The 16,976-nt window shown below is 34.3% G+C and overlaps 1 protein-coding gene across 1 annotated transcript in view; it reads right to left on the minus strand.

The window, feature by feature from the left end:
* Positions 1 to 516: 516 nt before the first annotated feature.
* Positions 517 to 16,976, minus strand: part of LOC134857188 (uncharacterized) — a 35,935-nt gene continuing 19,475 nt past the window's right edge. The window contains exon 3 of the mRNA XM_063873564.1: positions 517 to 1,124. Within this exon, the coding sequence (XP_063729634.1) occupies positions 570 to 1,124 (555 nt within the window). The 3' untranslated portion in view covers positions 517 to 569. The remainder of the gene's footprint in view (positions 1,125 to 16,976) is intronic.

Consider the following 16,976-nt stretch of genomic DNA (forward strand, 5'->3'; position numbering starts at 1 on the left):
TGCAAAAGAGTCCTAATTTCAGACAAGACTGCTCGTATATCAGGGCAAAGCCTTGAATGTTCCGATTATGTCCCTTCATCTCTATCGAATAGTTTTTGGGAAAAAATACTGAAAATCTATAAATTTTGGACAGCATATCAAAGATCAAGTGTAAAAATTTGAGTCACACGAAACTAATACGATCGATTAGCTATAGCCTCAATTCAAATTGGAACGGTTTTGTGTTGCGAGATAATTCTCCACGCATAAATAATTTGCGTTACGCTTTTAACATTATGAATAAAATGTTCCAATCGCTCATAAGTCCAGAGCATGGCCAAATTGGCAATTTTCAAACTCCCAGAACTTTGCAAAAAATGATCGGAGGTAAAAATATCTTTTTACATTTGATTTAAGGGAGTCGATATCTTTAACGGGATATAAAAGTTTCTTGTCAAGAACTGTTATTTCGATCGACCAAAATTGACTGAATAAAAAATACCACACCGAGCCTAAATATTCCGTTTTCTTCGAAAGTCGGAACAACAATAAATTTTATCCAAGATTGTATCTCGTAATACAAATTATTTTTACACAAACTTTTTTAGTTCACTTTTTAATGGTAATCTTCTGCGTCTAGCAGTATTCATTGAACTAGAACCTCCTTGCTGCTGTGACATGCATATCCAAGGCTGACCTCGGCAAATAACATTCCTTCGGAACCATCTGAAGGTCAAAAAGTCAGCCGGGTTTCCATAGGGAATCGAGTGGGTCAAGTTGCGTTTATTGTGACCCAAAACATAAGGAACTCCAGGCATGTATGGCGAGTAAATATAAGGATGGTCTTCTCGTAATAACTCGCCAGACCCGAAACCTACTTTGGTCACGACATTGGCTCGGCATCTCGGAAGATAAAATGCTCGGATGTAATTGAGTCGTTTGTTATTCTCGTCGAGCGTGTAGTTCACCATTTTAGACAAGTATTCGACGGGCGGCATTATCATTTTGGTGAACCCGTATCTGCGGTATAAATCACACTGAGCTTTGCAACAGCCTCCATCGCGGTAGAATATGTTGTGACGCCGGTGCATCTCAAGCATGGTTTGCTCGCAACTATCGATTACCGAAAACACCAATGTCTGTACCTAAGCATATCAAACGGTAATTTCAGAAAGACCCACCTCAAAGTATCTAGATTGTATTATCTTCAATTAAAAAAGCAGCAGCAACTAAAAAAATGATTTTCAATCGATGAACTGTCATTTTTTAAACAATTCAAAGAAAAATTTGTGCAATTCAAAGATATTAAATACAGCACTGATATGAAAAGACCGGATAAATTGGAAAAAATAAAGTAAAAAGGCCTTTCTTAATTTTGGCTGACACTGGACAAGAGGTGATAGCAAAAAAGTTTCTAATACCGCCAGAATTAATATGGCTCAATTCTGCTTTTTTTTTGGATAACTTCAGCCCAAAATTACCCCAAAAAGGTTCAGATTTGGCTTTTTTCAGTGAATCATCAATTACGCATTAACCACAAAATATCGGGCCAACTACTGAGCTCACTAGTTCTAAGGGAGCCTCTTATACAATCCAAAATTTTTTAAAAAGGGTGTAATTATACCTGAATTCACAAAACATGCTTTGTTTTTGAATTTTAAATTGTTTGTGAAGTTCAAATTTTGCAAATTCGTTATTCTTTTAGTAATAAGTTTTTTCTAATGTGTTATAGATCTAATACTATTTGAATTTTGATTTTTCTGCTTATTTGGTAATCGGTTAGTTTCAGTTTTGGTGACCTGAAATTATGTGTTATAATTGAAACTTTGGTAATTTAATCTGAGAATTTTGAGTTCTCAATTTTGATTGGCTACAAATAACTGAAATTAAATGTAAAACAGTCAGTCCCTCCATCAAGAGAGAGGTCACTGCCAGTTTTGAGCTACTCTCAATTGAGAACTGTCTTGTTTACTTTGATACTGTCTTGTTTACCTTGGTACTGTCTTGTTTACCTTGGTACTGTCTTGTTTACCTTGGGTACCTCAAATCTTTTACTATTCTTTTATTTCAATTTAAATGGTCCGGAGTGGCAGTTTCTATGGTAAATGGTGTTCACGAACAAAGAAGACTTTTTAAAATCACTGTATTTGAGTTCTACCTTACTGGGGGGGGATTGATCTATGCATCCGATAAAATTTTTAAAAAGTCTTTTTTGTTTATTGAAAACATTTCAAAATTCGGCTAATGTAATTTACGGATTTCAAGAAGAATTGATTATGATTGATTAAAAATGGATTATAATGCTACTATTTTTCGAAACAAAAAAAACATTATAATTGATTATAATCGATTATAATCGATTATTTAAAGAAAAAAATTTCAAGTTTCGTTGAATTATAATCCATTTTAATTGATTATAATACATTTTAATCGATTATAATCCAATATTTTTCAACAAACGTCAACGTTTCATTTTGTTTTGAATTGATGTGGGCTAAATGATTTTCATTGGTATCTATTTATTTTTTCATTTTTTTTTTTCAATTCGATTTTTTTAAACAATTTTTCGAAAATAAGACCTTCAATTAGTGCGACCTCTGAAAAAAGTTTAAATTTGCAGAAACATGATAATAAACGTCTTCTCATTAGTATTAACTACGTTGAGTTAACGTCTGTCCAGGGTAGCGGCAATTTAGCCGATAGAATTTAGGCCAAAAATAAATATAATAAGTGATGCCGAAAATAATAATAATAATAAATTCTTTCTTTACAGTACCTTTACTGTCTTTTTTACCTTGGTACTGTCTTGATTACCATGGTACTGTCTTGTTTACCTTGGTTACCTCGGGTCTTTTACTATGATTTTTATTTCAATTTAAATGGTCCGGAGTGGCAGTTTCTATAGTAAATGGTGTTCACGAACAAAGAAGACTTTTAAAATCATTGTATTTGAGTTTGACTTTACTGGGGGGATTGAACTAAGCATCCGATAAAATTTTCAAAAAGACTTTTTTGTTTATTGAAACCATTTACCCTTTTTACTGCCACTCCCGACCATAGTGTTTTTTGATTTATTATAAGAGATTTTCGGATTTTCGGAAAAATTATAATCAATTATAATTGATTATAATTTATTATATGTCACAAAAAATGTTATCAACATAATGGATTATAAATATCGTTTAAACACCTAAATTTGGCTCGTATAATTATTTTTAATGTTGATAAAAGTACAATTATAATTGTAATATAATCGATTATTTTCTCTTTTTACTGAGTGCGGGTGGGACCTCGTGATTGATTGGCGCAAATAACGCCCCATTGAGTTTATAAACAGGTCCAGCAAGATGGTATTTTATTTCGTGGATGTGTTGCTTCAAAGCAGTAGTGGGTAATTTAGATCTAAATTCCGTTGGACTAAATAAGCGGCGTCTTTTGAGGTAAGTTGCTCAGTAATTGATCAGATATTTTGTTGTGATTTCTGATCTAAATAAAGGAGCAAAAATCAGCCCAAATTATGCAAACTAAATCTTCTTAAATTAGTTTTGGCGATTTTTGGCAATTTTTTTGGTGTCCTACAATTTAATGACATACAATTTAACACCGTACATTTTAAAACTTAGTCATTTCACTACTAAACAATTTAAATCGACAACAATATAACTCCTATTTTCCAGTTTAACACAGTACATTTTAACACCTAGTCATTTCACTATTAAAATTAATGCTTTATGAATTCCTTATCTTAACTCTTATCACACCAAAGTTAATCCTGCAATTAACTTACGCACCATAATGAAAAACTTGGTTTATCTTAGTTATACATGCTAAAAGGAGGCTTCCCAATTTATATAAGACTCTTATCTACAGGTTTGTAATTTATTTTCAATTAGACTTTTCGCTAAACTTTTATGATTACTAAAAAAGCTGCTTGTGCTAATTCAAAACAATTTGCCGTAAAAATTCTGACAAAAATTAAATTCTGACAGTCACTTTATACTTTACTCAAGTGATAAGCAAACGCAAACAAAATAAACACATTATGATTGAGTCTTCTTTCGAGTTCACAGTTTCATCTAAAAACAAGCCAATTCTTATAGCGTCCGGCCATGAATTTTATTTCAAGCGAAAAAATAAGTTTACAGAAAACTGGATTTGCTCAAAATATCAAACACATAAATGTCGAGCAACTGCCATTACTGAAAATAACGAATTAATCGAGACGCGTGGAGAGCATAACCACGACATTTCAGCGGGAAAATCGGAGGCCCGAAATGTCATAAAGCATATAAAAGATCTCAGCGAGAGATTTACCCCGACTGTTGCAGTTGCCAGTGCGGTTTTGCCAATTACCAACGATTTGGCTACTCAGTTTGCTCTCCCAAGTAAAGACAAACTGATCCGAACTCTCCCAAGTAAAGACAAACATTTTTGTTTATTCTTTCGTATTATTGAAATTCAAATTTTAATCCTACTGAAATTTATGTCAGCTTTTTTTGAAAAGACGTTTCCTTGCAGACTCCCGGAAACGTAACTAAACGCAAGAACATGATTCGTGCCTTAGCAATTTATTCCCAGGACAATCGCCCTTATTTTCGGGATGCTAGGTTGGGACTAGGGGCTGGCAAACCCTTTAGCTTTGCGTTTATGTGCCAACAGTTCAAAAAAAGCTGACAAAGCGATCAGGTCATAAGTTTAAGTTCGAGAATGATTCTAAAAATAATGACTTTAAGGCTTTTGGCATTGGTTAAACCTTTTTTTAATTTCTATACCGGCTGAAAATGTCTAGAAAATCAGGCCATATTAGTCAAAGGACGTCTAATTATTTGCGGGCTTTTGAAGTTCATTGAACTATTGCTTGTTTTTGGTTCATTTTGGAATGATTCATTGAAAATATTGGCAAGGCCATTTCATTTTGGTTTGAAACGTTTCATTGAAATCATTTGCAAGGTCATTTCTATTCAAAACTTACGCGAATTAAGTAGCGCAAATTTGTCTGGCTTTAAATGGCAAAAATTTCTCTCGTTTAATTCTTTGATGGTTACCGAAATCCCCTTTGAAGTAAGTTTTCTTTTCATTTGGATTAAAACGGTGTTAAGTCATAGAAATTGTTTTAAAATGTAGCGATGTTATATTGCTAAGGCAACAAAAAGTAGGGAGTGAAATTGTAGGGTGTTAAGTTGTTTAGAGTTAAAAAGGGGGGAACAATTTTTTTGACATGCTTTTTGCTTCAAGTCGACTCAGTTTGAAGTGAACTCAGTTAGCAACCATTCTTTGTGAATATGGGTATAAAAAACAAAACTGCGCGAATCCTGAATGTTCCAACTGCGCTTTAAGACCATTTACAAAAATTTTGGTCGAATAATTGACGAAATAATTAACAAAAAGGGTTTTTCCCTTTTCCCCAACGCTATGTACATTACAGAGAGTGTACTTAGCGTCTCCCAAGACTTACTTGGAAGACTAAATTGATTTTGGAACGCCCTAATCCGCCGCTTACGCGTGTTATAAAAACGCAATATTTCGCACAATAATCTCGCACATCGGTCAAATTAGCTCTTTTCAAGCCCACGCAACTTTACTAAAAAACACAGGTAAACAATTGAAAAAAGTCTTTTCGATGGTTTAAAAAATTCCATAAAAGTTGTTTTGTTAAAAAGCCAAAAGTTGACGGAATAAAATAAACCACCTCAAACATAAACATTCCACTCCGTTTGTTCGAAAGTCTGAACAACTATGGGATAATTGGTTTTCCAATTTCGACCAATTTTCTGCAAAAGGGGGAAAGATTTGAAAATACAAATTCAATTAGTTCTACGTTTTTTTTGCATTTCAGTTTGATAATATGTGTAGAATAATGCGCGTGCGTCTCTAGTGACTATTTTTGTTGAATTTCATTTTCTGTTACGAACCTATAACCAATTCTGCTGGTTTTTTCACGCGCACTGAAAATGAGACAAGACTTCTCGTATCAAGGCGAAGGTTCCGACTGTCTTTTAAGTTCTATGGAATAGTTTTCTCTTTCAAAAAAAAAGAAAAAAATTTCCAAAAAAACTTCAAAAATGTTTAAAACAAAGTGATTGATTTTGTATAAAGCAGAGCATTTAATAGACTAATTTTGATGCCTCAATTCAATTTAGAATAACTTCTAAGACGGATCAAATCTCCGCTGACGCGTTAATAAGACGAAATATACTGTACTGATTTAAAGGGGACCGACCTATTACCAGACCGACCTTTTAGCAGAAAAGTTAGGCTCTTTTTCCTTCCCCCCCACCTCATTCAAACATGAACTTTATGGTCTAACGAGTAGTTTTACAAGTTTGATTATGAAGACCAAATATGTTTGTCATGGCCTAATCAGTCTGCATGTCAATTTTCATGACAATCGGACAAAGTGAACAGTAACTTCAAATATAAAATTTTGCAGGTGGGGGGAAAAGGAAAAAGAGCCAAAAGTTATAACATGGACCTTTTACCAGACTCGATAAACAAATTTGATTGACAGATGTAATGGCGCCATTTGGTCTGGTTAAAGACAATGTTTTCACGGTTTCTCAGCGAAATTTTGTTTGTTCGAACCGCTTCCTTTTCGAATCGTCCAAAAATTTTAGTTTATCCTAATTGAATGATTGCATTGTGGTCTGGTAAAAGGTCGGTCTGGTAAAAGGTCGGTCGGGTAAAAGATCTAACCCCGATTTAAAATATCCGGACAAATTGAATAAGATTTGAAGCATTTTTAAATGCGTTTTTCTCAATTTGGGTTGATTTTAAACAAAAACTGATGAAACTAAATTTTGCCTAGAATTGGCTTTTTTCCGTTTTCCCTCCACTTTTCAAATTTTTTGTTTTCATAGTTGTTGCACGTGTAATTACGGCTAAACTGCTTTTTCCTTTATCATGGCAAATGGCAATGTTAAAGTAGTTTTTCCAAACAGAAGATCAGAGCCTTAGAATCAGAGCCTTAGAAGATCAGAAGTGGAAAAAAGTTAATATGGTGCAACTTGTTTTGCAAAAATTTAGCCAACAGTTACCTAAAAACGAAGAATCAAATCTTTCTTACTCAATAAAAAGACATTTTTTGGCAATCAAACGAAAATAAACTCTTTTTTACAATATAAAAAATCATTTTGTAGAACTTTTTAAAACGTTTTGCGCCATAGTCGGAGTGAGTTATGTCTGGAGTGTATAACTCATAGAGTAATTTCGGATAGGGTACACCGTCTGCTCGTCACGCTATCTTATTTTCGGCCGGATAGATTCGTGCAACTTCTTAGTCTAATACCGATCCTAATCTTACTCTTATACTATCTAGTCTCAGGTTGTTTAACTAGTCTCTGCTAGGCTCAATAGATCTAGGGTATACTGGTTTATTGCGGCTGCTGAAGTGCTCGGGAGAGTCCAACTAATTTCTAAGTTAAATTCAAATCTCTCTGGTGCTGAAATTACAAGTAACTTCAGCACTTACAAATAAGTGGGTTGTTAGTTAGATGGATCATGATTGGTTAATATTAAATACTTTACATTGGTAAAACATTTAATTTATCCAATCATAAAATGTAGTTTAGATCAGGTTCCACCCATCCGGGTTTTACAGAGTTTTTTAGAACAGTTCTTCTGTAATTCAAGGATGGATGATGGACGTTGGTATTTGGCGAATCATCATATTTCTTTGTTTCCTTTTTGTTTAGGAAGTTCCAGGAAACTGGAGTTAGAGACATAAGACGTTGTGTTCTTCTTGTGACAACGACTGAGTCTCTGCAACAAAACCAATTCTGATTTCAGAATGGTTGGCTATGTCAGGTTTTTCTGTTCTTCGGGGAGAACTTCTTTTGTGTCTGATCTAGCTTGGGAATGGCGTGGAGATTGTGCGTGGAGGGGATGCCTGGTTACTCGGATCTGTACGTACACTTGGGTCATCGAGGTGGTCATTGGTCTAGTTCAATGAAGTCCTTTTCTGCGAGGTCAAGTCGTACTCTAAATCCTTTGAGTTGTGATTGTGAGCGGCATATCGATTGTAGTTGGTCATTCTCTCTCGAGTGTAGTGAGGTCGTCTTATCTTTTGATGTTCGTCCTTGGTGTTGTATTCTGATCTATATATTGCATCATGTGATTTTACATTTTATAAAACTTTTATTAGTTTAATATTTTTTAATAATGATTTTAGTTAGTTGTTTTCACAAAAGCTTTTTGTTTTAGTTCGGTTATTTTGAAGAGTTACTCACCCTTGAGTAGCTCTTATTAAAAATAAAGGTGTGGTCACAAAGCGTGGATGTAGCGCGGTGGGTTAGGCCGGCTATAGAGCATGCTCAGGACGTCCTTCCTGGTGGGTTAGGCCAGGTGTGGGAGTATGATTTCATGCGGTTTTTGTGAGGGGTCCTGTTATGTGACAACGTTTTATGTTGGGTTTGTTGTGGTTTTTCTTATGTTTCGTTGGTTGTGTCCTTTTTTCAAAAATCAAATTGTTTGTGGTATGGGTTTGTCTTTCGACTTTTTTGTGTTTTATTATTTCTTTCTAAGACTTTGTAATAGTCTTCAAAAGAATAATTTATCCAGTTTTAAACTGGGTTAATCCGGTTTGGGTACCGTTGGTTTCCTTTTCTTAGTCATGCTGTTATTCTATGATTTGTGGTATTTAGTAAGCTGCGTTGGTTAGTTTTGTTTAGTATATGATTCCTTTCCAACCGGGTTAAAGGAAAGTTTGAAACATGTTATTATATGTTAGAGTTGTTGAGTGTGAAAACTTGAAACTGAAATTCATTATTTTAAACAATTCTTCGTGGGCGAGCTGTGCGAGTTTGGATAGAATTTCTGTGCGAATGAATGAAAATATCAAAAGGTTAGTACTGCAATTGCATTTTATTAATTTACTGCATAGAATTTGGAAATTTACTGCTAGTTATGGGGGAATTTTAAGATACAAATTTTCATCATAATTAGATTTACTGCTTTTGGGGGAAAATTTTATAAATTAATTTATTGCATTGGTATTATATTTATTTAATTGTTGGTGCACAAGTTTAATAGGGTTTTAAATAGTTTTGAAGAAGTTTGCTATTTTTTATTTTTCTTTTGTGAATTTTTCAGATGATCTAGGATGAAGGCTAAAAATCTAAAGAAAACATGAATAAAGAATGGTGAGTTTTTTAATATTTTAATTAGTTAGTAATATTCATTGAATTCATACTTACCTGTTAGTCGTCGGGGAAAAAACCGTGGGGGAAGATATCGTGAATTAGTTCTGAAGTTGTTATTAATTTAGCTAAGATGCGGATGATATTTTTAGTTTGAAGCAGTGGCCAAAGCAATTGAAGTGCCTTAATAGTGGTTAGTTCTTCAGTGCCTACTGCAAACTCATAAGGTGTGTTTTGGATTAAGTTATATAATTTGTGGTTAAATTTAGTGTTGTGGATGAATTCTAAAATTGGGATTTCTATAGGTTGTACAAACTCGTGCGGGATAAGGAAGGGTCGGGATTCTTCGGCGTTGAAGGTCTTGGTGATGGGGCAGAAAATGTACATTTGGGTTATGGGGTCATAATTACGAAGAATACCATGGAGGTTAGTGTCTTTAATACAATATGTGAAATTTAGGAAATACGGTGAAGTGTATTTTGAATTGATGAATTGAAAACGATGGTGTGGTTGTCTAGAGGGTGTGTGGAGGTCAAAGTGATTTTGGATGAAACGATAGTAACTGTATGTATGTGTTTGTTTAGTGCGCAACATAATATCGTGTGAGCAGTGTAAATCTCTTTCGTGTGGTGCAAGGAAATGAAAGGTTAGTGAAAAGATTTGGAAGCGTTCTTTAAAACTTTCGTATGCCTGTGTGTTTGTTAGTGCTTCTGAAATAATGTGATCAAACTTTCGGTCGAAGATGTTTAGTGTAAATACATATGGTGTCTTGATGAAAAATTTCTCGGTGATTTGTGGATTAGTGAAGCGATCGTCATCTAAGAATTGATCTTGGTTAGCTCTGATGATGTTGTGATCGTAGTATTCTAGCGTATATTCATTAGCTCTAGGTGCAGTGTGTATTTTTAGTGATTTTTTATATCCAACGTAAGTAAACTGTCTAGCGGTTAGTGGTGTAGTTAGTCGACATAGCATGTCTTTGTTTCGGTCTATATCGATGGAAGTGCTGGATAAAGGTAAGCAAAGAGGGTTAGTGAAATGATAGTATGAGGTCCAAGAGAGAGTGGGCATTAAAACGTATTCATCTACAAAGTTGCGTGTTTCGTTAGCGTCGTGAGGGGTGTTTAAGGTGTATTGTGGAAATGAGGGTAAAGTGATAGCTAAAAATTCTTTAGTGTTAGTATGCTGGGGGTGGTTGATGTATTCACGGGCTGTTCCTGGTTTTGCTGGGAAAGGATGGTTGGGGAATTTTCTTTTAAAAGTGCGGTAAGCTCTATTAGTGTTTAGTGAAGATATAGTGGATGTGGATGATGGTGTTAATGATTCAGTATAATTTGAAGAGGGTGTAGGGGGATTGGATGAATTTGTAGTGGAGGAGATTTGGTTTATGGTCGGGGTGTTAAGGTGGTAGGGTTGTTGTTGGAGGGTAATAAAATTATCTAGTTCTGGGGAGATTCGGGGGGTGTCTGGAGAATGAGATGATTGGTCAGAATGGTATGAGGAGTAGGTTGGGGTAACTTGGGAAGCATAAGAGGGTGTCGGAGTGATTGGGTCAGGGTTATTTGACAATATGGGTTGAAAAGGAGGTTGAGAAAAATTAGAAGGGTTATGAAAATTATTGGATGGAGATGGTTCTGAGTCGGCAAATTCATCGGGGGTTTCAATATTCGGGTTATTTAGCTGTGAGATGGAGTATAAAACTGAAATATGTGAGTTAGTGTCGGAATTCATGCCTGATGTTACATTGCTAGATGGAAAATCGGGTGGCGGAAAAGCAAAAAGTGGTATGATTGGGATTGAAGAGGTAAGATTGGTTTGATGGGAATTTGATCGGTGTAGTGATCCAAGTTGGCGGCTCATCGTGGGCTAAAAAAATTATTATTTTGAGATTGAAAAGCGGTGGTATGGGGCTGTTCAATAATTTGTTCATAAGTATTATCATCTTGTGATTGATGTGTCATTATATGTTGGACGGGACTTTGCGATGTATTGAGTCGAAAATTTGGATTATGTGTGATTGCTAAATTTCGAAAATTTCGTGGGACTAGGGATAGTGGATGATTATTTGGTAGGGGTGGTAGTTGTGGTGCCGTTGGCTGTGTGTCGACATTGTTATGTTCTTCGTCGTATGTATTTTGTCGTGTTGTTATTTTTGTGTTATATTCTTTTATTTGTGCGTCTAAAAGAATTTTGTTTATAGATGTGGAAAAAATTCCAAAAAATCCTGCAAAGAGTATGCGTGCTACGCTTGCTTGTCTGTTTACTTGTGTGTGTATAGCACATGTATTGTAGATTCCTTTTAAGAGTGAGAAAAGAAATCCAATAAAGTTAAACATTGCGTATAAAATAGTCAATTTTTCTAAGATGTAGTAGGGCCATCCTAGAAAATCGAGGATCTCATTTTTGAGTGTAACAAAGCTAAAAATGTTAATTGGTGATATATCTTGGGGACGGTATTTTTCACCGTTGAGATATATATAATCTTTAATGTCTTTAAAATATCCGCTATAGTCTTGTGTGTAGATATCGGCAAAACCTGCGGTTTCTGCAAGTTTGCGTAAGTTTTGGTCAATTGATTGTCTTTGTATTGTGTCCATTTGTGTTAATAATTCCTGGAATTGTTGTGTTCTAATGTGATGTTGAATATCTGATTTTGAGTATATTCCTATTGATTGTAAGTCTATATTTGGGTTTCGAGCGATAGCGCGAATGCTTTCTGGTGAAAATTTTTTGAGTGATTGCATTAATGTGGGATATGGAGTGAGAAGGTAATATTTATTTTCATCAGGGTTTAGTTGTACTACATTGTGGCTATTTTCTGATCCACATGGGACTGCGGTATCCCAGAAATAGGTTCTTCGTGAAAGTGTATCCACGAAATGTACTTTATTCTTATAAAAGATAGGGATTCTTTTATAACATCGTTTATCTTCAAAAACGTAGAGTGGTGATACTTTTTTGGTACAAGTATAAAACCATAAGATGTTTCCTTCGTAGTCTAAAAAATTTGATCTATTTCCTGATAATAAGTATCCTGCATAGGGTATTTTTAATACTGCTAGTGAAAGTGATTGTAATATTTGTGTCCGTTCTAATTCGCATAGTTGGTGTAGTGTTTCTAATTCGGAGAGTGACATTTCTTGAAAAATGCGGCTAATTGTATAGTCTAGTTTCATATCTAAATGAATATCATAATGGATATTACCGAAATATGTAGTATTCATTAGTGACAATTCTTGTAAGCGTGTGCTTCTGGTGTCATAAGGTTTTAGATGTCCACCAGGTTGTCCGTTGCTTTTTTCAAAATTAACTGGTATATAGGATGTTCCTTCGTTTAGAGGATGACCTGTGGCATATGGGTCGATTTTTACTTTTCCAGTGGTCATGTCGAATCCTTTTTCGTATTCAACTAATATTTCAGAGTATTGTGTTCTATGAAGTGGATTCCTGTATTTACATGCAAGTTCTGTTTCTTGATATATTTGAAAACGTGTCAATTTATTTTCTATATTGTCTATGTTTCTAAAATCGGAACTTAGTTTGCGTGATGGATGGACTTGTTCATAAGGAATTGATTGTATGAAATATTTTTCGTGAAATTTTATCATACGAGCGTGTATTTTTGCTACTTGAAATGTTGTACATGTATCTTCGGGGAACCAAACAATTGTTGCTTGTGTTCTCGTTGTAGGGTCGCAATATCCTTGATCATTTTTACAAGGTAGTCGGATTCCTTGATAGATCATTGTATTATCAGATAAATCTCGTGTTAGTTGTATTTTTTCGAGTTGTATTTTCCAATCGAAAAACATTATTTCTTGGTATCCTTTATTTTTCGTGTCTGCTTTGCAGTTTGATGGGTTATTTATACCAATGTGTGGTATCCAATGTTTATCGTGTAGGTCATAGGTTAATCGTCCGTGTGCGCCGTTATACGGGTATTTTTCGTCTAGTTTTATATGTCCTTGGTGTCTTTCAAGTTGTGATTGGTGTACAGAGTCTGAAAAAACTTGAAAATTAACTAATTTTCTTTGGGAGTTTTTATTTTGTGTGATGTTTAGTCTAAGTAATTCATTTTTACAATCGTCGGGATTGAGATGTAAAAGGCGTTCTATATTACTTTGATAGAATGATTCATGGTCAAGTCGGTTTTTGTTTCCGTTGGAGACTTGTGAACAATGTACTTTCTTTTCGGAAAATGTCGCTGTGAATTTATAACCTGTAACTGTTGTTGCTCGGGCTTTTGAATAGAGTGTTGCTATGATATCTGTGGTTTCTATAGCTTGTGGTTCTGTTTCACATTGTGATACTTGATTTATTGCATATTTATGTAGTGTTTTTTGTTCATTTTCTTCGCAATCGTAATGTGTTACTAATAAATCTTGTGGTCCTGTACGAGGGGAAGGGTTTATGTTTTGATTTGAGGTTACTAGAAAAAAGAGTTGGAGAAAAATTAATAATTTTAGAATATACATGTGTATGATAATCCTGAGTATGGGTTATAAAATGTAATGTAACCAATTGTGTTTTTGGTGTATCTGTCGTATTTATATATTACTTCAGTAGTTATAAACGGTGGTGGTAATGATTGAGCTGTTATGTTAGGTGGTTTTAATGGGTAGGGATGTTGTGTAATATTGTTTAATTTAACTGTGATTTCAAACTTTAATTGTAAACTGTTTTGTTGGAGTATTTGAATATTGTGATCACGGATATCGTTGTGAATATCTTGGCGATATTGTAATCTATTAAGTGCCCAGTTATGAAGGCGGTTACTTTCTTGATGTTGTCCAAATAATGGTGGAGGTGCTGTGAATGTATTCCAGTCTAATCTTAAAGGAATATTTATTGATGATTGTTCTCGATATCTGGCGTCGAGATTATTTGGAAAATTTAAGTTAAAGGGTAGTGGTGAAAATTGGCTTATTGATGGTGTTGATGGTAGTGATAATGTTTCTGGTAGTGATGAGGATGTTGTTGTATCCGTAGAAATATCTATGGGGTCATTGACTAAATTTGGTTCACCTTGTGTAAATGAATGTGTAGTCCAATATGGAAATCGTGATGTTTGGTTTGGGGGGTTAAAAGGATTTTCACGTATTTGTTCAGATGTTGGTGTTGAACCTAAGTAATCTGATGGTAAGCTTGAGGTGCTACGTTGTGAAAGAAGTGTAGGGGTTTCTGGTAATATACCAGTGGTGTTTTCTGGAGTGGTTTGTGATGGGGATTGAGGTATATCAAAATGAACTCGGGGAGTTTGAAAATTTCTATTTCGTCGAGGATGTATAATTTGTCTATTTATTTCTGTTGTGTTTTGGTTTTGACTAAGGTTTCGTATTCTGCTTAGTTCTTGTGGTAGTGTTGGGTAAAGATTATATGTTGGTTCACTTAGAGATGCTTGTCGTTCAACTGGTTCTAGTGGTTCAGATAAACGAGCGTGCCGTTCTTCAAAAGTGTATGGATTGTCTTGAAAAGAAATTCGTGTGGATGTTTGAGGATTTTGAGTAGTTGAAGGTGGTGTTGGATTATCTTGGGATGATGTCGGTGAAGACTGATTCTGTGACTGTTGGGTAGCAATTTTTGATGGATTTTTGAATTGTTACTTTAGTGGGAAGGTTTATGTTTATTATAATATTCTTCCAAAAAAATAATTAAAAAAATTGTTGCTAGGGCAAATGTGATGATTGCTTTCTTTATACATTTACATATGGTCAAAATGAGGGATGATAAAAATGTTATGAAAATTACAAACAATAAAAAAATATCAGTTCTACTGAAAATTGTTCGTATCATTTAGACAAGTTGTGAAAATCGTACCTGTGGATATATTCAAGGGTTTTGGAAAGTTGGAGGAATAGTTCGAGTATAGTGTAGAAAATTAAAAAAATGTTACAAAAAATGATTAAGATTATTAGAAAAGATTCAAGTATATCAAAAAGAAATATTATAAAGGCTTCAAGTATTGAAAAAAAATGTTTAAAATTTATAAGTATTTGAGCAACTGTTTGAGAGAAAAGCATTTAAGAAATGATCTCTTGGTCGAATATTTTTTGCTGTTTGAGGCGATTTTCTAGTGTGGTCGAATTATTTATTAGTTTTTTGACAAGTGGGTTGAGTTTTGTAAAAAATTGTTGGGGGCAATTTTCATGGTGACTGGGAGGTCGTCTTTTTCTTTATTTTTGTTTGTCAAATGATCCGGGGTATGGTGAGATTTTTATACTTTAGGCTAATTAAAATCTTCATTTTGTTACTTTAGGCTAAGTTATCAAATTTGTTTTGGGGGTATTCGTGGTCTGAGTTGGGGAAATATTGTTGATCTTTGGGTTATTAGATAAGGGAGGGGTACGGTATTATGGTGATATTTATTTTAGCTGTCAAGTTGGAGTGGTTTGCTTATTTTTGACCTGGAGGTTGTAAAGTTATAGTTAGAGATGTGCCTGGAGTTCTAGATTATTCGTCTAATTGATCTTAGTTTGAGTTAGAGAAAGTGGCGGATTGGATGAATCCTATTGGTCTATTTTGAACTAGAATTATTGCGTACTTGTGAGCATGTTATTTTGAAAAATTAAAATGAAAAATGTTACGGAGGTTTCAAGATTGTGAAGTATAAAATCTTAAAATTACTTTTTAAATTCTACTTTCTTTAATATTTTAGATTGGGGGATGAACATTTTGTAGTTTTTACGTGGTTGATTTCGGAGTCTTGTTGTTTTTCTATGTTCTGATTTGTCTATTTCTTCTTGGGGTATTATTTGTTCTGTCATTTTTCTATTTTTTCTTGGTTTTGGAGATTCTTTATGGTTTTGTGTATTGTTTTTGGTAGCGGTTGGTTTTGTGTTTTGATTTTCGGTGGGGTTATCATTTTGTTCTGTGTTTTTCAGATGTGGTTCATTTTGAATGATTTTTAATCCTGTGAAAGAATATAATTGAGTTAATTCGCGGAGTGCGTATTCTTTTGGGTAATAAGGTAATAGGTTGTTTCGGTGCTGAACGATTTCTTTTTTGTTTGAGTCGGTAATTTTATATGTGACATCAGTGGGTTTTGCAATTATTTGGTAGGGTCCTTTTCGGAGGGGTTGTAATTTTTTAGAAATTCCTTTTTGAGTATTAAAATTAGGTATTAAAACAAATGTTCCAATTTTTAAATCGGAAGCTGGTGTAAAACGTGAATTGATTTGTTCATTTATGTTTTGTCTTTGTAATAACTTTTTCGTTATTTTTTGGTAAATTTCATTGTGTTTCTTATCTCTATTTAAAATCCATTCGGTGTGTGTACCGGAGGCTAGTTTAAGAATTTGTGGGTGATGAAAATGATCTTCATCGTGCGTATGTAATGGGAGGTTATAACAAATTGAGTCTTTATTTGGTTGACAATAACCTTGTGCGTTTTTATGGGAATTTGCTGTAAACATTATTGGTTTGCGTGGCTTTTGGTTAAAAACCATTTCGTATGGTGACATTCCTAAAGTTGTCGTGATTTGTGAATTATATGCTAAGGGAAATAATTTTACATCTGCTGACCATTCGGTATATTTTGTATCATTTCCGTTGATGATACATCTAAGATATTCTTGTAGTGAACGGTTCATACCTTCGACTAAGCCGTTTGTCCAAGGTGCATGAGATGTACGTGGTTTGTGTTTAATGTTGTATAAATGACATAGTGTTATTATTTCATTATTTATGAATTCTGTACCATTGTCTGTGACTAAAATTTCTGGTAGTCCAAATTTTGCTATCCAGTGTTCATAAAGTGTTGTATATGCGTAATAAGCATTAGAATGTGGTACTGGGTTAAGTGCTACATAGTGTGTGAATGCGTCAACAATTACCATAATGTAGGAGTTTCCTTCTGATGAGGGT

Source organism: Symsagittifera roscoffensis, chromosome 1 (genome assembly GCF_963678635.1).
Source record: "Symsagittifera roscoffensis chromosome 1, txSymRosc1.1, whole genome shotgun sequence".
Lineage (NCBI taxonomy): Eukaryota > Metazoa > Xenacoelomorpha > Acoela > Convolutidae > Symsagittifera > Symsagittifera roscoffensis.